Source organism: Meleagris gallopavo, chromosome 7 (genome assembly GCF_905368555.1).
Source record: "Meleagris gallopavo chromosome 7, MGAL_WU_HG_1.1, whole genome shotgun sequence".
Classification (NCBI taxonomy): Eukaryota; Metazoa; Chordata; class Aves; order Galliformes; family Phasianidae; genus Meleagris; species Meleagris gallopavo.
The window spans coordinates 27,860,265-27,882,098 of NC_139410.1; the positions used below are offsets into that span (position 1 = coordinate 27,860,265).

The 21,834-nt window shown below is 38.4% G+C and overlaps 1 protein-coding gene across 13 annotated transcripts in view; it reads right to left on the bottom strand.

Annotated features, from left to right (window-relative positions):
• The window catches only part of CFAP221 (cilia and flagella associated protein 221), a 35,023-nt gene that overhangs the window by 3,128 nt on the left and 10,061 nt on the right, over positions 1-21,834 (bottom strand). For 8 of the 13 annotated variants that reach the window (XM_085228677.1, XM_085228676.1, XM_085228675.1 and 5 more), the window contains 14 exons: positions 21,139-21,228; positions 20,805-20,825; positions 19,685-19,780; positions 18,721-18,811; positions 17,823-17,950; positions 17,313-17,393; positions 16,192-16,299; positions 15,905-16,051; positions 14,377-14,535; positions 13,981-14,075; positions 13,390-13,479; positions 13,084-13,203; positions 10,098-11,366; positions 3,184-3,292 (listed from right to left, as the gene is read on the bottom strand). In XM_085228677.1, the coding sequence (XP_085084803.1) occupies positions 11,243-11,366; positions 13,084-13,203; positions 13,390-13,479; positions 13,981-14,075; positions 14,377-14,535; positions 15,905-16,051; positions 16,192-16,299; positions 17,313-17,393; positions 17,823-17,950; positions 18,721-18,811; positions 19,685-19,780; positions 20,805-20,825; positions 21,139-21,228 (1,350 nt within the window). In that variant the 3' untranslated portion in view covers positions 3,184-3,292; positions 10,098-11,242. Of the gene's footprint in view, positions 1-3,183; positions 3,293-10,097; positions 11,367-13,083; positions 13,204-13,389; positions 13,558-13,980; positions 14,076-14,376; positions 14,536-15,904; positions 16,052-16,191; positions 16,300-17,312; positions 17,394-17,822; positions 17,951-18,720; positions 18,812-19,684; positions 19,781-20,804; positions 20,826-21,138; positions 21,229-21,834 lie in introns of those variants that run through there. The other 5 variants (XM_085228679.1, XM_019617217.3, XM_085228673.1 and 2 more) reach the window with 4 other exon arrangements.

The window sequence follows — 21,834 nt, forward strand, 5'->3', positions numbered from 1 at the left end:
TGGAAAACTATGTCACATCAACTGCTAGCTTCTGCCATTCTGCTTCTAAAACTTCAAGCTCAAAACATTCATTTATAACCATGCATTACTGGGCTGGTCAGATTTAACATACATAAAATTTAACGAATAGAATCTTTTATTTCTGAGGAAGTTTTTGTCAGCACTTCTAACATGGATGCTCACAGACTGTTTCACATCTGTTCACCCACTAAGCACAATTTCAGTGGGAAACAGGAGTCAAAATGCACCAAGGCTCACTCTCAGATCACGCTAGGATAACTACTCCAAAGGCAGACGAACAAACAATGGAGGCTTGTAGATGGCAATGAAAGTTAGAAATAAATTGAAACAGGAAAGGCATCTTTGGTAAAGATAAAGGACAGAAAGTCAAGTTTACAGGTGTGACATTTTGCATAAAAAGACAGTATATAACAAGGCCAGAAAACATACAGCTGATGTTATATATAAACAGCTCCTCTACACTTAATAAGTTTGCTACTGACAGCAACAGAAAATTCTCTCTAGAGATCACTGTTCCAATATAACTCCTTGTTTTGGACATTAAATATTTCTGACAACAAAATTCTTGAATGGTATAAATGAAAACCATTTAAGTCCAGCTCTAAATGTGCTTGGACTTAAAACTGAATCATCCGGTGAACCTTCAGCTTCAGTAGTGCTGTGGGAATATCATAAAAGAAGACACTTTCTGGGAATGTGCATGGCTAGGAGCAATGTGCTCTTCTAAGAACAGCAGTTTGATGATAAAGGTGTGAACAGAAGTGCTCTCAGAGAAACAGAAAATACCATTTTGATTACTCCGCACTTCAGCTGAGAGATCCTGCCAAAAAGACTGCAGAAAGCATATGTCTGCTATTATCCAACCACAGCCCCAAACAGAGCTGCTTTCCTAGTGTTCTCCCTAACTCAGTGTAAACTCAGTTTTCCTGCTTATTATCTTTTTCTTCCTAATGCTAGAAAGCTGGAATAATTTGTCAAGCTGCTGATGAAATAATATTGTTACCATATCATTATAAACAGATATTCTCTTTGTTACTCTATGGGCAGTTGGTGGTCTTCCACTGCACTTTGACAATAACTGACTTTGTTGAGGTTTTTTCTGTTGTTGTTGTTTGCTTTCAGCAACACTTTTTCTTCTCATAGAAAATTTAAGTCAGATCAAAGTGTAAAAAAAATATATCCACTGGAGGGCAGGCCTGAATCTGGCAGAACATGATTAAAAGGTCTTGAAGGAGAGAGAAAAAATATTCTGTTCTGCTGAATGGAAGCTGTCCTGAGTCAATCGGGACTCAACAATCAAGAACACGTTTTTTTTTTCCAAATCAGTTGTCCCACAATTTTAGATGCATAGTCCAGAAACTGAGACTGTAACTGTTCACATCTAGTAATGATTCTAAACGAAGTCTCTGACTTCGACTGTAACTAAAATAAACCTATGATGACATCTGTCAGTTGAAATCAGCAAACTCCAAGAGGACTTTCAGTTGATCAATCATCAGCTGAATTCAGTGGAGCTGAATTTCAGGACTGAACTTGGCCCACAGGTTTTATTGTTCTCAGAGCAGCGCTGCCTATCAGCATGGGTGTGCAGGATTCAAGCTCTGAGCTTCCTGGGGTGAGAGGTACTTCACAGGACAGTGCCTGCAGTCCCAAGGCATACTGGATGTGCACAAGCCGAAGTGGTGCCTGGCTCCACCTCAGCCTCACAGCCAGACCAGACCCTGGGCACACATAAGAAAGGGCTGTTCTAGGTGTGCACCTGATGTCCCACTGCCTGCATTTGCAATCTGTGCACACTCTACTGCCAGATCCCCTCCCACTGTGGAGATAGATGGCTCTGCCTTAATCACATGTGACTGGAGCAAATACTTCATACTGCACTTATTTCCAGAAGGGACTGAGTTTGGCTAAGAAGTTTGAGATGCTAGACTTTAGAACAACCCAAATACCTTTTGATTTTAATGCCATCCATATCACAGCAAAAGAATGTATTATTTCATGGGGCAGCTGAAGATCTCGTTTTTAACGTTGCCAGATTTTGAAAACCCAGAATTTTCTTTCAGACAAATTGCAAGTTCAATTTTCTCCTTGCAGTTTTCCTGAGTGCATATTAAATGAACTTCTCTTTGTATCAGTGACTCACAGGAAACAAGCCATTCCCTCTTTATTACTCAAGTAGCTGCAGAAAAACTGAAATAATTAAGTCAAAAGCAGCCTGGCTTAGTGGGAAGCATCCTTGCCTATAAAAAGGGGGATGGAACTGGATGATCTTGAAGATCCCTTCCAATCCAAACTATTTGATGATTCTGTGAAAAGATTTCAAAATGTGTTACCTATATAGCCCAGATTTTGTCAAGCAGTTCTACGACACAAATTACTGCTTTTTAATGAAATGACCCAATCCAAAATTCTGAAATTGACTAAAAATTCTGGGTGCCTGGCTAGAGACATCTTGCATTTGTGTGGAATCCATAATTTCACATTCCTCTCATGTTCTCAAACAAAATATTTGTAGCCTTTCTTGGCTATACAGATTCCAATTTTTATGAATTAGTATCTGTTTTCTGCAATACAAACTAAAGTCTTACCTGAAAATGTGAATAAGATGACACAGGTTAGCACTGTGTTTAGAGGAGAGCTGTTTGTGATAAATTCAAAGAAAAGATACTAAGAAGTCCCCAGATAAGCAGCTGGAAACAAGCTGGGCCTGAAAAACGGTTAGGTCTTTCTTCTTGAAGAAAACCAGAAATATTATCATATCTTTAAGCAAAGAAAAAAGAATTTCATAAGAAACTAAACGTCCCCTGGCAGTATCTACTATAAGATAAGAAAATGCTAAACTGTCATGTTTTATGTCAGTCAGAAGAACGTTTGAAAAAGACATTGCGTTTGAAAAAGGGGAATATTTGTAAAAGGCAGTACTCCTTAAAATATCCAGTGGTTCAAGTGTTATTACAAGTATCCAAGAATCCTTCCAGCTGAAGGAAGGTCCATTAGAGCCAAGTAGCTGCCTGAGAGCTGGCTACCATGAGTGAGGACAAAGTGACTAGTGATTAAATTGATTAATAAAATTCAAGTATTATCAGGGTCTTCTCCGCCCAAATCTAGTCTCCTTGATCATTCTACTATTGGCTGTATAAGAATTCACCTGAGGGGTATTACCTTTAAATGGACTTCCCATACTTTCTCCATGACAAGAAGGCATTATCCCATCGCTGTCAGTGGAAAGCTTTGTGCTTTAAGACTTCTGTTGGGTGTTTAAGGACACTTTCTGTTAAACATAGCAAGTAAAACAGTTACTCAAAGGGAACAAAATAAGAAATAGGTGAAATATAGAAATTACCAAAACTAGAGCCCATACATATGCAAGACTTTGGAGTGTTGAACACTATATAAATGACTTCAAACTGATAAGAGATACCTGCGAGTTAAGCAAATAATTGTTGATGTAAACACTATTTTTGTTGCTGTGTTACAGCGTCTGGATTTCTTTACTTTCAGGAACCTGAAAACAGGTTGTGAACTTCACTTTCTCATATCTGCATACTTTAACAGAGACAGGCCAATATATTCACTTCTTTGAATGATAAGATAGATTCACAACAATGTGTTCAGCCTCAACCAGTAACTTTTGCTTAGAGCCAAAAAATGCTGTGACCAACCACAGACATGCTTTCCATCACAGATGCCTCCTTTGGTTTTCTTTATCAACATTTTATCAGAGTTGTACTGTTTTGATTTAATGCAGAAGCTCTTTTGGAAAGTACTCTTCAACTGGACCACTCTCATAAAATGTATCTATTCTCAACTCATGGTTTTAGGAATGCTTTCTTTCCTTTTCCCCTTTACCTCTAATATTTATTTTATTCTAATATGTAAGATCCACTTTAGTAGTGACATTCAATTGTACATCAATCTCCAACTCCTGGAATGGATGTTACAGACACTTAAATAATAACCATAATCACAGTAATAATTGTCACATCTTTCTTGAAAGTATAGGAATGGCTTCACTTCAGTGCCAGATTGTCACTGCACACGGTAGGAAGTTTTGTCATCTTTTATGGCACTTACAAAATTATTTTTATTAAAAAGGAGATTTTCACTGTGCTCTGGTACGTTTGTGAAGTTGGGAGAACAAGCAGGATAGCTGTGCTTTCACATTGCCTCCTCCCAGATATTTTTCCATAGCTTTCCGGTTATTTTTAGAGAGATTATTATAAATTAGTAATGTCACTCTGTCCCTTTGGCAGTATAACACACTCCAGAGCAGCAAGGATAAACAATCTGCGGGGCCTGAGAGACTGAAAGGAAGACTCTGTCCACAATTAGCAAGTTGCTGCGATGTCTGAGGTTAAAGATTCCTTTGTTTGCATTCTGACATAGCTCTCTGCTCAAATCTATGAAGATATTGGAAGCTTCAGTGCCAGTGGCACCAGAGGGAGTTAGGAACTTGAATTTTTTGCCATCTGCTCCCTGAGTGATTCCCAGCGGCATCTGATGCCATTAGAAACCCACAGAATTTAAAAGAGAACATTTAACAGCATTTAACAATGGAACAAAGTGAAGGCTTTTCAAAGAATGTGAGCTACTGTCAGGCCCCTGGTGTGCCATCCCAGTCTGGCAGGATGAAGCACTCCCCCAGGCACCAAGTTCCAAGTTATCTCTCACTATAAATCTAAGATTATGCTTTTGGAGCAAACATTTAACATGGCAAGAAACAATACAGGCTAAAAGAGCTAGCACTAATGGCACTGATAACTGTGACAAAATGCTTGTTTACAGACAGCGTAGATCAGAGCCAAAATCCAAAACTTCTGAAGAAAATTCAGTACGTCAACTCCACAAAATCCGCCCTTCCATTTATCTATTATATACAAGATAATAATGGTTATTATTATCACTATATAGTCCCCCATGGTTCCATAAACTAGTATTTCCAGTGGATTAACAGGCAAAGGCTGCAAAAAGGAAAGTCTTGCTGCTCTAGGATCCAACAATAGCTAGACATAGCCACAATCCTCTGGCTATATCTGTCCGGGCATAACCACGAGTTTCTTGTAACCAACGTATTGTTTGATATTTCAAAGGAAAAAGAATAAAATTAGCTTTAACACTGTCTGTTTCCAGTTTTGCTCTCCTAGAAACATCTGTTGAAGTTTTCTTGCTACTCTCATATTACACCTTCTGAAGACCAGAAGATGATGGCCAAGTAACTTCAGACAACATCAAAAGGCAGAAAGAATCAAATAACACTGAAATAGGGTGACTTTTCAGAGGCTTGATTCTTCCCCTAGAAACAGCTCTAGGCCCTAGACAAATGTTCAGGTGAAGCTTGTGGATCTTTTAAAACTGGTACGTCTCTCCTAGTAACAATAGGAATCAGCAGAAACAGAGGTCTCACACTGTCTGGCACTGTTACAACAAACAGTTTAGCAACGAGGTTTTTAATTTAATAGACATATATATTTTTTAAGATTTTACAAGTTCGGGAAAAGCTTGAGAATGTACTTTGAGCATAACCTGAAGCTCAGAAACCATAAGAAAAAGAGAAAGAATGGCAAGCTGATTTAAAAGTATTTCAGACATTTTGGAGATCTGGCTCATGAGCTTTAAGTATCTGCATTTGGCATTAATGAGCACACTAGCTGAAGATCTGGCCAGTAGTCTTGCCTTCTGGCAATCACGTAACACCAAAGTCATACGAACCTCTTCTGTCAATGCCAAATAGAGACAACAAACAACAAGCAAACTTCTGTACATTTCCAATCGGTTCAGTTTACATCAGCTGAAGTTTCACACTGATACTCAGGGGTGCTCTTTCAGATCTTCATTCTATTTTTTCCTTCTGGTTAATTGAGTAATCAAGAACACTCAATATACATAATTGTTATTTTATTCACTGTTAATTGTGCAGAAGTAAGGCTGCATTCTAAAACACAAGTCTTTAAGTAGGTCTCAGCAAAGGTGGGAGGTCTGACTGAATCACAAAATAGCTGCGCATGCTCGTCTTAATCAAAGTTGATTTAAATGTGGGCACAGCGAGCCCACCTTGGCTGCTGGACACAGATGTTGGTGAGCAGTATGAATGGAACGCTGCCTTTTCTGCTGGATTTGAACTATGCAGTTTAACTTGAGTCATGTCTCTCAACAGGGGTATGCATAAGCACGTCATGAATACAAGTTTATAGCTTCTACATAACCTACTTTCGACAAGGCAAGAACATCACCTTACTGAATTTACTGACTACAAAGCGACAGATGATGCACTGGAAACTGCACTGAAGTATCTGTGGTGCCATAAACTGGTATTTCCAGTAGATGAGCAGGGAAGGCTGCAGAAAGGAGAGTCTTACTGTTCTAGGTCCCACATTGTGTTTCCAGGTAGCTTTGGAAGAGGACTTGTTGATCAGGTGGCATGTTTCATGAAGTAATAGTGCATAGAAGCAATCAGAGATGTGGCTGTAGTAGGTATGAAGGAGCAACTAAGGTGGCTATCTGTCACTGTTACAGCAGACAGAGCTGCTGTGTCCCCTTTTAAGCTGTTTACAGCATTATCAAAGAGCTACCGCAAATTATGCAGTGCTTCAGCAATGACCTGGAAGAAGGGGTTATTAGCAGAAGGAGCCGAACTTCAGAAATATGAGTCCCTGGTCTGGTAGGTACAAAGGAGCTCAGAAGTTTTTGGGCTACTCTCTGTGGTGGTGGATACTGAATGCTCTTCAACACTTTTCAGCTTTCTGAGCTGCACTTTTGCATTCCTGCTCAAATATATAAACTGACTGCCTGTGATTGCTGACAGTAGCTGCATAGAGACATCTGTGCCTACTGTATTACCCCAAATTGTAAGTTAGTTGAAAGATGATGCTGTTTGAAGAGTAGGGTGCTACTGAGACAGGGAAGCAAAGAACTATTTGAAAGAAATTCTCTTTTGATACTTGTCCATTTTCAGAGTAACACACAGAGAACTAATCATGCAAATCCAAACTCAAGGGAAATAAGCCTTTGTTTCTTCATCTGGTGCCCTGAAGCTCAGCCAATAATACATACAATCAGTATCCCTGAGGTGACAAGGTGCATTGCTGATTTACAGGCAATGCACATTGGATAACTGGAGACTCCACACTGTGAAATGATTATAAACCAGTAATTAGCTGGTGAGAGAGGCATAATTTGCTTCAGAATTTTGAAGCCAAATATAATCAGCTTATGAAAAATAAAGCACTGTTAACTCAGTCCCTGGTGCTCTTACAAACTCATAAAACCTGACTGAAGTAGTAGGAAAGGTCTTCCAACAGCAGGAGGAAAAAAAAACAAAACTGAATGCATTTAAAAATCTGTTCTACTAAACAGTAGGATTGGGTCCTGGAAATTTTCTTTAAAGATGGAATCAAGCACTGTTGCCCTTCACCCTGGAGAGCTCTCACTCATTTAGATACAGCTTAACCTTTGGATGGTAAAAACGAGTGTGCTGGAACTAAACATTGCCTGGCACAAGCAAGTAGCTCATCAGAAGATGGGTTTTGATGTACCATTGCTTTGGAAAAATACTTCCTGCAGGTGTTCTGGAGTCACCTGGAGTTTGTGAGGAGATGCTTGATTTAATTTTCAATCCCTGCTGTGGTCATACAGAAATCAACCAAAAAGTCCCTCACAAACAATTAGCTTCTGCAGGTATTAAGTGGCACAAGATAGCCTTATCTGATGTTTGGGGCTTTTTGGCCAAATCATGATCTCTGGATCTCTTTCGTGGAAGGAAGATGCAGGCAAGTAGAGCTGATTCCTGTGCTACTAGACCTATCAGCTGTAGACACAAGTCACTGCTTTAAGTGTTCTCTGAAGGATTTTTACATTTGGAAAAACAACCACCACCACCACAAGATTTTATAATGCTAGCCACGACTATTTGAAGGGGGCTCATTCTCAAAAGCTGCTATTCAGTGCACAGGCTCACAGCACAAAAAAAAAAAAAAAAAAAAAGAGGAAAAAGAAAACAATTTTTAAGAAAATTCTGCCTTAAAATCACCTCTATGCAAAACCAAAGCATATCAGTGACAGCTCCCATTTTCAGAGGTCACAGAAGCCTTCAAAACATTAGCTGAGGTCCCTCTAGAAACTCAGTGAATTACAGCTTACTGACTGCCTAGCAGCAATTCACAAAAACAATATTTACAAAGAAATTTATCTACCCTGGCACAAAGAAAAATCTTTGTTTCCTGCCTTTATCTGGCTTCCTGACGAAATGACAGTTTGTGTACATCTGATCTGATAATTTCTAAACCTGCTATTTCCCACCAAACAGGTGTCAGTGAGAACTAAAATCCTTGTTGGTTAAACAGCTGAAACGAAGCCTTTGGCAAGCCTTTGCAAGGCAAATGCTGCCTTAGGAGCATAGCTTTTACTAGACACAAGAAAAACCTGTGCAGAAGAAAGACTAAATACCCAAGACAACAAGGAAAACTTCAAACTGAGCTTGAAATGACTCAACCTTTGTTACAAACACAGAGGTCACAAGGTTTCTTTAGGCTGAGGCTCATTAAGCTGTTTTTGTGAGCTAAAAATATAGTTTCATCCACTTCCTTACCTCAGATACAGAGATTGCTGTTTTTCTTTCAGCCATTTTATAAAATATAATTAATCTACATTTTAAAGACCTTGATGGGTTGTCTCTCATCACGGAACAGTAAGTGAGATTGATACCCAATTACTGAGCACTCAAGCTCACAGACCATTTCCATATAAAATAATTACGTTCTTTTTTTTTTAATTTGTAAAATGCCACTTTTATTTTGTTTAGATGTTAATGCTTATTTCTTATGTAATAAAAGGGAAAAGAGATAAAGCACGAATCAGTGGTTATTAACCTTGCTAATAAGACAGGCTTTTTGAGAGAGGATGGATATATCTTAATTGGTAAAACAGATGCATTGTCATTTAGCCAAGTAATCCTTTCCAAACAAGGGAAGCAGTAGCAATTTTACTTGAAGTGGATGGAAATAAATTTGTCACATTCTGCACATCAATTTACACATTCTTACTTTACCATTTCAGTCAGTAAGAATACAGCCCTTTGATTCTCAAAAGAAAGCAATCCACAAATTAACATTCAAATAGGTGAGAGTATTACTATATAACATGATTGATCTTAATTTGCAGTGTGAAGTACTGAACTCAGTCTGCACGTTCATGTAATTAATACAAAATAATGTATTTCCATGAAAAGTGATTTGCATCTTTAACATAAGAAAGCACATAAAAAGATGCCTCAATAAAGTGTCTCCTACAGTTTGTAAAAATACAGCCTTAAGGCTGATGTTTGCACAAGTGCTGTTTTACATGCCATTGATTATGAATGTCGACTTTCACACTATTGCTGTTGAATCCTGCTAGCCAAACCTTAAAAAAAAAAAAAGACCCTATAAAGCATATCAGCGTTCACTAACAATTACAGTCTTTTAGAGCCAACCATACACATACATGCATAGAAACGTACTCCAAAATTTATGCTCTGGTTTAATCCATTATAGATAATAATAATGATGAAAAACAGCTATCAAAAATATTCAAGTGTACCGAGTAAGGTTACACCAAAAGTACAACTTCCATTACTTCACTTCGCACACTAATCTTTTTTCTTTCCATTTATTTTTTGTAACCCCTCAGCCCTTTCCATAAAGCACTGAACAGCTGCAGAACTGTGAATAACCATTAATTACAAGTTAGAATTCTTATTGTTTATCTCTCTTCTCTGAAAGTGCTGTGTGGTCAGCCAGGAGAACACTTAAGTAGCCTCCTGTATGAAAATTTAAGGTTTCTAGTTATTTAGCCAAATTCCACGTTTTCAGACACACCTGCATTTCCTCTGATTACCACCTTCAATAGGGAAGAGCCAGCCTCATATTATGAGTCATCTTGGAAGGAAGCATGGACAGAGGCCTGTGCACTACTGGCTGTGAAAACAGTCCCTTAGAACTTCAGGAACAATTTAAAGCAGTGTAACAGCTTTTTCTTACTTTCTATGTACACTGAACCCTGGCCCATAAAAGCACTAACACATAGAAAGGAGAATCACTTACATAAAATGGAATTTCATTTTTTTGAAGGGCTGGCATCCAGAGGTGGAGAACGGAGAAGCTTGACTAATTCCCATTGGGATGGCAATGAAACTTTGTGGAGGAGAGACTACTGTTTAAAAAAATAATAATAATAATAAAATCAATTCTGGTTACTCTGATCATCCTCATTTCTAAACACTTACTCTAACAGGCTTTAAAGATAGCAGAGATAGTATATATGTAGTACAACACAAGCTAGTTTGCAGCTTTATTTTCACAGTTTTTTCCCCCATTTTCTATTTCCTTCAGCTTTTTAGGTTGTCTACACTGATCTCTCCGAAATAAATTTCCTAGGGGCTCTGGGAAGAAGTATACTTCCTAGAAAAGTGTAAGTATTGCTATATTTTCCATCCCTTCTAGTACAGAAGTTATATAATTTTTTGAGGAAATAGCCTGGACCACTCTTCAAAATGAGCCATTAACTGGAAAAAAACCCAAACAATTTTTATCTTATGTTCAGCTTGCCCACAAGAAATCTCAGTTGAAAAGTGATATGCTGAGAAATCTACTTTCCTACAGAATATATCCGGAGCATCAGAATTCTCTCCTGAAACTCTGGAGTTCATCACTCCAATCCACACCCCCTTTTGTCAAGAGATCTGTGCATTCGATCAAACACCTGAACTAATTAAATCTCCTTAGGCATTATCTTTATGGATAGCAACAGTGTTCAAGTCTTCCCTTTCATTAAGAATCTCAAGTTTATGATTTAGAGTCAAGACTGACATACTTGCAAAAATTCAAGATAGGCAATAACAACAACAACAATCTGAAGGATTTGCTTATTAGTGCTTCTCAAATTTTATTTTAAAACAATGAGCTATAGATTAATTACCAAACTATTTACAAGGTAATACTGTGGTTCTCTGATCCTTCACACCATTAAAAAAATAAGCAGGCACGTGGCTGAGGGTTGTCATAGGAGCAGTTGCTGTGTTTGGGGAAGTTACCACACAGAGTTCTTGGTAGAAGTAACATGGCTGGTGGTTCTCTTTTCTTTGCATAAGTAGCTGCTGAACTCACTGAACACAAGTAGATATAACTGTGACACAGGAGGCCTCACATATTTACAGGGTAAATTGTACCAAACCACAGACTTCATAAAATTATTCGAGAATAAGGGCTTTATTTAGTGCTTTCATCTTCATCTTCTCCATCTGTTTTTGAACCCTTTCTCTGAGTCCGCTGTCTTGGGGTTGAAAATTTCCATCAGGATGTTTGTGTGGGTCTCTGCAAGAAGTTTAAAAGATTATTTGTATTTATAATAGCCAGGGAAGCTACTTAGCAGTGTGGGCAAAAACAGAAGGAAGAGACACACATTTTTGCTCTTTTTTTAAAATATTGACCACAGACAGTTTTGCATTACTTATGCAGAACTGCAAAGGGAGTCAAGTTATGAAAAAAGCTCTCACTCTTTCCAGTTAGAAAAATTAACCATCTGATAAATAAACACATACTAAGTTGACTTTCTATTTTTTTTTTTTTTCTATGAAGCAGCATATTGCAATGGCCAAAAAAAGAAAATTCACAAGAAAAAAATTATTTGCCTTAAGGATAAAGTGTGGAAACTGCTGCAGAAGAGCATAGTTAAACACCACCCCATCAGTAGTAATGAAGAACCTTCCAGTGACAAAAGAAAGGACTTGGATATCATTGCTTGTTAATAACATTTTGGTGGAAGTCCTATTAGATGTAACATATACTGAAGAACCTCAGCTAAAGCAGACTGCTCAAATGATTCAGACACAGACAAAATAGAATGAAACGAATACCTGAAATATAGATACCTAGAGGTGTTTAATATGGAAAAATTTTCAGTTTTGAAGAAAACATCAAAGAATGAATCTTATGACTATAAAACCATTTCCCCAGAAAAAGTACACTGTACCAACACAGTACGACTGTAGAGAAAAGGGTGATTGTTTTGTTACATAAGCTGTATCAAATCCCCATGTTCTGATAAGCAAGGTGTCATAAAATGCAAAAAGCAGCAGGGTCAGACACACACGTGTTTTTACAGCTAATTATTTTCAATCAATGCTGAAGTAATCACAACACAGCAATCAGTGTTCTGTCAGAGATCTCATACTCAGCATTGTTTTAAAGTTAAACAGCTGATAGATGCAGAAAATCTGGATGTCAGTCATTCCCTCTAAAATTAAAGAAAAAGAGACTTTGGAATCTCTTGGTGATAACTCTCAGTGTCAGGCAGTTACCTACATCCTGAGTAGATAGGCATCTAAGCATTGTCATGACCATTTTAAAGAGCCTGCATCTGTTGGATGGAAACTTCAATTCCACAAAGACATCTGTGAAAAACACCAGGTTCTACCTCAGCAATTTCTCCCGTGTTCCTCTGAAATCACTTCTTCCACCTATACTGCCTACCACTCAAGTCCAGTGCCCCCAGTGTTCCACTTACCAGCTGATACGCCTTCTTGCATCCTTCCTGTAAAACTGCATACCCCTAAGTTTCACATAGCGCACCCACTTCTGCTTCCAGCCCCACAGAACTGCTGGGCAGCCTCATACACTGCTCTAAAACCACTGTGGTTATAATCAACTCCCTTAAAGATCCTCTTTTTCTCAGCTTTCCTAATCCTCAAGATTTCTGTGCTGAACTACAAACTGAGTACATCAGCCTGGCAGTACTGGAGGCAGCTGGCAGAATTTGCCCCTATGAGAGGTTAGTTTCATGATAAAACTTAAGTTAGAGACATCCAGGCCAGGGTATCATTTTAATATCTGTTTTCATAAATCCAATTCAGAGATCATACTTACAGTGCAAAATTTAATACAGGAGTCCTCTGATTTGCTCAAAGAGCCAGCTCTGCAACCCACTCAGGGACGGAGCCCCTACAGCATCTCAGTATAGCTTTCTCCATAATTCTGAAGATGTCTTCAGAGTTCTTTCCATTCCTCTTCTCTAACTTCAAATTCTACTTACCTTTCTTCTTTTGCTGATTTTATTTTGTCTTCTTCTGAGATCATCTGCTCTATTTGTGGAAATTCAGCACTCAGCATCTCTGGAGTAAGAAGCACTTCAAATTCAGTTTCATCTGTCCCACTAAAACCATTAATATGAAGAACAATCAGTACTTAAAATTTTTTAGACAACAAAACCAAAAATGCATCTTATTCCAGACAGACTTTGTGCTTTTGCCTTCGATAATCTCTCAGAAACTGTTCAGACACATCCACACAAGCAATTAAGACAATAAATCACATTGAACATAGAAGAGGAGAAACTTACAGATCAATTATATTCTCTCTGTCTCTCTCAGAGAAGTTACGCAGCACTGGTGGCACATCTCTTGGAAGCATATCTGAACTGTAAGGATCCCTGTGATGGAAATGGTATTTAAGACGAGCAGAGAGTAACTGCAGTTAACAGTTACATTGTGAAGCTTCACAGAAGTAGCTGTAGTTATAGAGAAGATTATTATTTTTAAATTATCCTGGAACAAAAATAGTACACCAGAAATGAATGCAGTATGAGCCTGAGAGATGCTGGCTACGTTGAGGTGCCCACTTGTTAAAATGGTTTACTATTCATAGTTCTGCAGGACAAACAGTTTGTACTTCCCACAGTCTTCTGGTACTGAATCAAAATGCATTCAGTGCAGATGTTACCAGAAGTCCAGACTGAATCCAGGGCTAGGCATTAAACTTAACCCACCCTCCAAGGAGAGCGAGTAGATGTAATCATTCATTTCAGATTGCTGAGAAGCAAGCAAGTCAATCCATAGGCCCACTTTTACCTCTGGGACTGGTCACCAGTCATGTAGTTTCAAGCAGCAGAAACTGCAGGTGAGAGGCCCTGTCTAGTCAATATTTTTCTTACCTACATGTTGTAGTTGTTGATATGGGAGCGTTAGGAAATGTCAAATACACCACTGGTAAGAATCGTCTCCAGTCCATTACTCCACAAATCACTTCCTGAAATTACAAGTGCTATAAGCCCACTAAAACATCATGTAGTGGGGAAGAGAAGCTTGCAGGACAGAGCATCTAACTTCTTGGTTGAGAAGCAAATCTGGAGAGCTACGTTTCTCCATATTTAAAAGATACTACCTCCGCTGCAAAGTCATGAAAATACAATAGATGGCAAAAAGAAAGAAAGAGCAGAGAAACACTCAGAGACAATTCAAGTCTAATAATAACAAGTTATTCTGATCCATGCACTGATTATTTAGGTGCACACAATTTTTACTCATAGAATAAACTACAAAGGCCATACCTTGTGATGCAGAAACTTTTTTTGTGTGATTGGAATACTGGATCCTTTGGGGCATTCCTTGGTAAAGGTATATTTCGGATGAGGACAAAGATGATATTCAATATTTGTTTCACAGTAAGTTAAAGGAGGTAAAAGTGGAAACAATCCTGGAGTGGGGTTCTAAAAACAGAAGGTTATTTAAAAAAAATTATGAGCACAACAAAGAATTAAACTGATGAAAATTCAGGTCTTACATTAATATAGTTTTCCTAAACTCACACTTATTCTCATTATGATTTTATGGTTCAGTGTGATCCTCGATCTACTGTCTTCCCTGCATCACAAACCCATAATCTGCCTTGTTTATTCACGTTCTGCTGACAAAAATCCAACAACTTATTCACTCCCAAATCTAATGTTGGTTCTCTGAACAGTTCAGAATCCAAGGGAGGGAACTGACCTTGCTGTAGTGGAAGTCTGTGAGCATTTTACCATCTATTTCACTGCACTAGCAACTGTTTCTGCATTTAGTTCAATGCTGGGTAACATGGGATCAGGCCTGGCTCTTACACCGACATGACAAAGGGATGAGAGATGCACAGAGGATTTCATCAGTAAGTCCACCGGAGTCCTGGCTGCATTCGTTCATTGGGAACAAGTTCTAAGTGTTATGCCAAGACCACCAGACTAGCACACTGGGCTCTGGGCCATTTTAGCTAACTAACACTGAAAGACTGAGCCACCCAAGTCAGGCACAGCACCACGCTGCCATGGAGATGCTGCCTGTAGCCATGTACAGCACTTCACTGAGCCATACAGCTGTCTCCGCCTTCTCACAGTCACTAGGGATCCTCCAAGGCTGTGCTGCACTGTGTAGAAAATACCTTCTGCAGTTGGTGCCAAGTAGTACAACCTACATGAAAAGGTAACAGAAAATCCTCCCACGCACCTGGCTATGGTTTTTTGAATCTCTGTGCCTAATAATTGGAAACGTGGCTTTGGTATGCTATGAAAATTACTGGAAACTAAGGCAGCAGGATGCAATGTGAACAAACTGCCTACCTTCACTTTTTTCGGTCTACTTCAGGATCAGGCAGAAGCACAGTATCCTGACTGAAGATAAAACTGAATCTGTCCTACTAACTTGGGCAAGAGCGCGAGGTCATATAAGGGCTGAGATGCCAAGATTATGGCTTCTTTTCTAATGTGCAGATGAAGAAACAAATGGAGAAGAGAGAGGCCCCAAGGTGTATCGGGGAAATCCTGATATTAGTGAGCATTTGTGGAGTGTAGGACCAGTTCACTGCCCTCACGGGCAATTTTGTATTACCAGCCCTCTCCCCTATCCTGATCCAAATTCTACCTCAAAATGAAAAGGTGTCACTCTCTGGGGGATGAGTTCTGCGGTTCCCACCTACCAGGGCCTGCACCATGAGGGGTTACTCACACTGGCGCGTAGTTTTAAATACCAATCTGAGTAAGAGAACTGACCACTAATAAACACCCTTTCACCTCCCTTCCTACTTTGTGGAAGTCAACTTCTACTTACAAAAATGCGAAGAGGGTTGCTCTCTGTAGGGTAGACTAAAGCTTGGGGAGGAACCAATTTTAAAAGGCTGATATCTCTTTCTGCTGCTTCTTCAGATGATGGCTTGTGATAGTCCTTAGGAGAAGCAACTACTTGAACCAACTCATCCTTGAAAAACACAGACAAAGATTTTCAGAGCATATGGAGTCTTTTGTTGTAAAATGTTGGAACAAAATCAATCAATTGTAGAAATATAGAAGCGGGAATGACTTCAGCAAGGCAAGTTTGTATTAGAGATTATCTGTTACCTGGGCTCCCTGTCTCAGAGCTTGGTAAAGTTTTCGAGTTTTATAACTTGCAGCTGTACGGTGTGCACGAAATGGCTGATACTTTATGATGCTGAAATGCTGAGGAATCTAAGCACAAAGGAGAAAAATGTGCTGCAGGAGATGACAATGACTTTTGATAAACACACAGATAGAACTTTCCAGCTTTATCACAGACACACCACATATCTGTGGGAAAAGATATTCAGATTGCCATTCTACTATGCAGAATATGTCCAAAATTTTGAGAAGCCATACTTAACCAGGGCAAACGGAATGAGTGCATTAAGGAACACTTTTCTATGAAAGACTGTGGGATTAGCATTTTTGTGATCAAATATATTGAACAATGGGATGGAGAAAAGCTCTATCAAGCAATATAATTTAACACTGGTAGATGAAGAATAATATATATAACAAAGACAAAGGACATTAATAGAAAGTTTCTATACTTGTTATAACAACTGGGGGGGAAAAAAAAAAGCAAAGAAGAGGAAATTGAGCCAAAACCTTCATTGATTTGAGCCTAAGGAAGTATTTTCACTTTGACAGGGAGTGGAACTTGGACTTACGCTATTCAAAAAATCTGAGAGGGAAGGCTTTAGAGATCAGGAGAAAAAAAAATTGTTTCTGAACTCGAAGTTAGAAAAATCTACAGTACTACACATTTCAAGAATGATATGTTTGCATTTTCTATGCAGAAATGCAGGAACTACGCATAAAGCACTGTACCCCAAATGAACAGACAATTTCAACCACTTTCTAAAAGGAAGGACGCTTTTATAATAGATAGTATTTTTGCTCTCTGAAATAAAAGTTTGTGTCACAGAAGGCTTGCAGGATCCTTATTCATAGATGAACCCTCTTGCTTGAGATATAATAATTTCAGCTGAGGTCATTCATCTCTGCCTGGAGAGAGATGTGCTGACTGCAAACTTGTTACTTATGGAAACAGAAGATATTTGTTTTTTAAAAAAGCATGCTAATTGCACAGCCTTAAGGCAACATTTCTTCTGGGCTGCCCATTGATGCCACTGAATCAGGTAGAAAACACATCTAACTGGACTGGTGAAAGAGAGAAACAGGGAGCTGTACTGACTCACCTTCAGGCTGTAAGAGGGAAGAAAGCGTTTCATTTTCACATCTATAGGTTTGACAGGAACTGGGCCATGGGCATCAGGTTCCTGGAAGAACACAGTATTTTAAACTCCTTAATATGGTGGACATTTTGTTTTGCGCTGACAGTAATTCATCAGCACGGCTATCTGAAAACATACTAGATAATTATGCAAACATTTTAATACTTCCACTGCCCTTCCTAGGATACTTCAGTTAGTTTTTAATTTGTTTTCCTGGGCAAAAAAATCACAGATTTTAACTAACTCTGACCATTAATATATTAAATATAATTTCAGAATGAAATTGAGAGAATGCAAATATTTTAGCTGCTTTCAGCAGCACTCTCAATAAATCTGAAGTTCTGAACTACCTTGTTGGAACTCCACAACACTGGTTATGTTGTAAAGGATAAAAAAAAAAGCTGTACTGGGCTTAGGGCCAATATCATCAACAAAATTTTGAGTAGTGGCCACCATTTTGGTTACTATACCTACCAAATCACGGCATAATTTGAGGGAACTGTAGAAGGGGAATTGAGAAGGTAACATTCGATCTTCAGATATGCTGGAAGAAATGCCTTTGGATTCTTCACTCTTCTCTGTTTGGCTGAAACTCCCATTTTCTGTCAAGAATGGAAAGCAAATATTAAGATTTTGTAATATAATTCAATACACTGCTTCAGAAATAGAATCAAGATACAAAACATATTTAAGATCTTCCTAACACAGGACAGGTTTATGCATTTTAATAGAAAAAGCAAGGTAATCTTTCCTAAAGTCCATCTGTAAGTGTGCACAAAACCTTCAATTAATAAACAGATCTGATTTCCTCCTTTCAAGAAGGACATTACAGCTCACCCATTCAAGTAAGGTCCTCTATTTTCACTCAACAAGGCAGAAACAAGTCAGAACACCTCTATTACACCATCTGCCATTGTACCTTCTACTTCAGGCACCCCTGCAACTCTTGCATATGGGGAACTAAAGAGTGCCTGTTTGCAGAGGCAGAAGGGCTGATATGGAAAGGTACTTCTACAGTTGTTAAACAGTGCACGTATGAGGTGACGTGCAGTAAGAAACACAAATTCTCTTCAATCTCCACTACTACCGATTGTGGCTGCTCTATTATCAAGTGAATAAGTTGCAAGGCTCTTAAAGAGATTTTTTTAATATCATAAACAATGTGTATAACATGCATGTATAAAAATATGTCCTTTTACAACAGCCATTTCCACCGTGTCACACATCTGTTTTTTGCTTGAAGAGCCCTTTGTAGGGACTATTTATGTATGTATATCAGCATGTATTTGATGCACCTGACCTACCATAGCTTAACATAAATTATCAATAATTCATTGTCAATCTACTATCAACTTCTTCTTCTGCTCCTTACCAGATATAAAGCCTTCCTCCAAACCTCTGTCTTCCCTTGTCAGCCCACGGAACAGAAGCAGTAAATGATTTAGGCGAGACTGAATCATAACCTGAAGGAATTATTTTATATTTAAGTATAATATTAAGCTTAACATTCTAAGATTTTACAGTCATAGCAATATACGTACAACTGTATACTACAAAGGTCACCCAGACCACCTGTTTCAGAATTTTTGCTATAGTTTTCTGTTCAGGAGGAATAAAATGGAGAAAAATGGCTTTTGAAAGGAACTTAACTCCACAGCAACATTACACAAAAGAAATGAACTGTACAAAGTATCTGGGCCATTTACTTCTAAGAGCTTTTCTCAGTGAAAAAATGCTTTCCTTATAAACAGCCCATACCTCTTTTGTTAGAATTTATGCCCATCGTTTCCTGTGTTCCCACCATACACCACAGCAAAGAGGCTGGCTCCATCTTCAATAATCTCCTCAAAGGAGTTGAAAGTTGCTGTCCACTCCCACCACTTTCCCTCTTCAGCTGAGTAAGTCCAGTTATCTCAGGTCTCCCCACTACCCAGAATCCAGGCACCTCGACACACTTACACTGAAGTCAGTCCATTTTACTGATATATTTTTTATACTGAGGTCCAAAACTGGGCATAGTACTTTATAAACATTTTGAAGTCTTTTCTTATTGTTCAAAAGTATTTTTTACTTAAAAAAAAAATCTAAATTCTTCCACAATTCATTAGATTGATTGTTGTAGGGTTTTTTGTTTGTTTGTTTGTTTTTAAATCTTTAACCAACACCTAAAGACAATAATCACTGCAGATCCTTATTTTCTGGTGAAGCAGAGACAACTAACAAACCATCAAATCCCTAGCTAGCTAAGAAGTCTTTTTATGTGCTAGCTTGCATGCTCTTTTGTGCTGTTTCCAAGGCACTATGCTATCACACTGCATTTTAGATGTTCACAATACCTTGTATGCTGCTTGTTGGAATTTCCTCAACATCCTTTTTCTGTTTGCCCAAGGGTCATTACGAAGCAAGTCAAATGTGGGATGAACATTTGGATGCTGCATGGTATTTAAAAGGAAAAAAAAAAAAAAAAAAAAGACCAAGGGATGGTTTTCCTCCGTCCTTGGCAGAATCCCTACGTTATCTCCTAATACTGAAATTAAGTTAAGCAAAAAATGTTCCATCAAATTACTTCATTCCAAGTCCATGTCACTCTACTTGCATTTAAGCAGAATTCTTCACTGCAGGTCTTAAAGGGAGGCAATCAAATACTGCAGATGTAATATGGTGAGTGCAGAGGTAACGTAGCACGGTCTGCTTTCACACATAAAGGACAGCCACCTACTAAGAGTGGAGTCCAATATGTGGGCAGACAGACAGTAGGAAGAATGGATCAGGTCTCTAGTGAGTACACACTTCATCCTGCACAAACGTGAAATTGGAACAACAGTAAGGGCTCAGAATGAAGGCCTAGCAAATTCAGCATTTCTCTCCAATAATAGCTTGGAATAAAAACTTATAGGAGGGTGAAAAATCACAGTAAAACTAGAGTGACAATTCATCAGAATAACCCCCCAACATCTAATTACTTCTTGCTTTGGACATACTTGAGACAGAGGCGATATCTACGTTTAACACCTCAAATTGTCTGAATGCTCTTTGAACATAAGTCAATCTCTTTTTTGATGCATTAATCTCTTCAGTTTTAGATTGATGTGACAGAAAAATGTAGCACCAGATGGGACTCCATCGATGCTATGGTATAGTACTTCTCAACAGGAAAACAGCCACTCCAACAAAATTTAGATTAGGATGGTGCTCAGAACTGCACACAACCCCATGCCATACTCGCATACAAACAATTTTCAACACTTCTTAACAGGCATAAGAGACCAGAAACAGACCAGCTACCACAGTTATGTTCTGTAAGAAGCAAGCAGAAATGATTCATCCATTATTCCTTCAATAGCAGACTATTTATTAAACAAAGTTCCCAATTATTCCAGGAAATGAATCCTAGCAATTACCATGCACCACAGAGAGGAAAAAAACAAACAAAAAAAAAAACAACACCCTAGTTACCAGTATTGTTGTCAATGCAACCTGTAAGATAAAGTTCACAAAACTTGTGATTTGCTTAATTTTGTGAAAATACGAGAATGTTATTCCTGTGAAAGCTGTGAGGAATCAGCAGTATGAACTTCAGATTACATCTGTAGATTTCTAGTTATCTCTCATATTAGAATATCAGAATCAGAAGATGAGCTGTGCATGCAGCTCACTGCTGGCTTTACAGCAGTAAAATGGGGAACAATACATTGATTCAGAAATGGCCATAATAGGAGGAAAAGCATTGAGTGACAAATATTTACAGCTGTTTTTTAGCTTAGCAAGTGATAAAAGCATAGAAACAAACCTGCCCAACAAGCCGGAAAACACGTCTGGAAGAAACCTCTACTTTGTTCCTTTGAAACTCCTTTTCTATGATAGGATCTCCTCTTTGGATCTAATTTGTCACCAGGAAAAATCATTAGTGCAAAGTATTCAGTGGTTTTTTTCCCTCACAATTAGTGGAAACTCACAATGTAACACTTTACAAGTACTTCACAAAACACAGACTTCACTCCCTTTCAGTGAGTGATTATTACAACCTTGTAATAAGTTAAACAAAGTAAAATAATGTTCTTTTCAGACCAAGAGATATCCACAGACACTACTACCAACAGATAAGTATGTAAATGTTTCTAAACAACGTGATTATACATTTAATCCAGTGATACAAGCAGCTAACATTCTAGATTGTGGGTTTCTTTTTTTTTTTTTTTTTTTTTTTACGTATTTCCTCCTTTGCTATTATTAAAAATAATGTTTGAATTTATCCATGCTTAGTTCAGTGTATAAATTAAGCCTTGACCCTGTCTATAAATAATTTTACTGCCATAACCAGTGCCTTGGAACTCAGTGGGAATCAGAAGCTAGCTGTATGTCTACAAGGCAAGATAGGAGGGAGAAGTCCCACCAGTCCCTGAAGGCTGTGCCATATGTGGACAAATATGTTCTGTCACTATCTGTTGTTGCTGTCACCTCCACAGAAGACAGACTGCAATCTGGG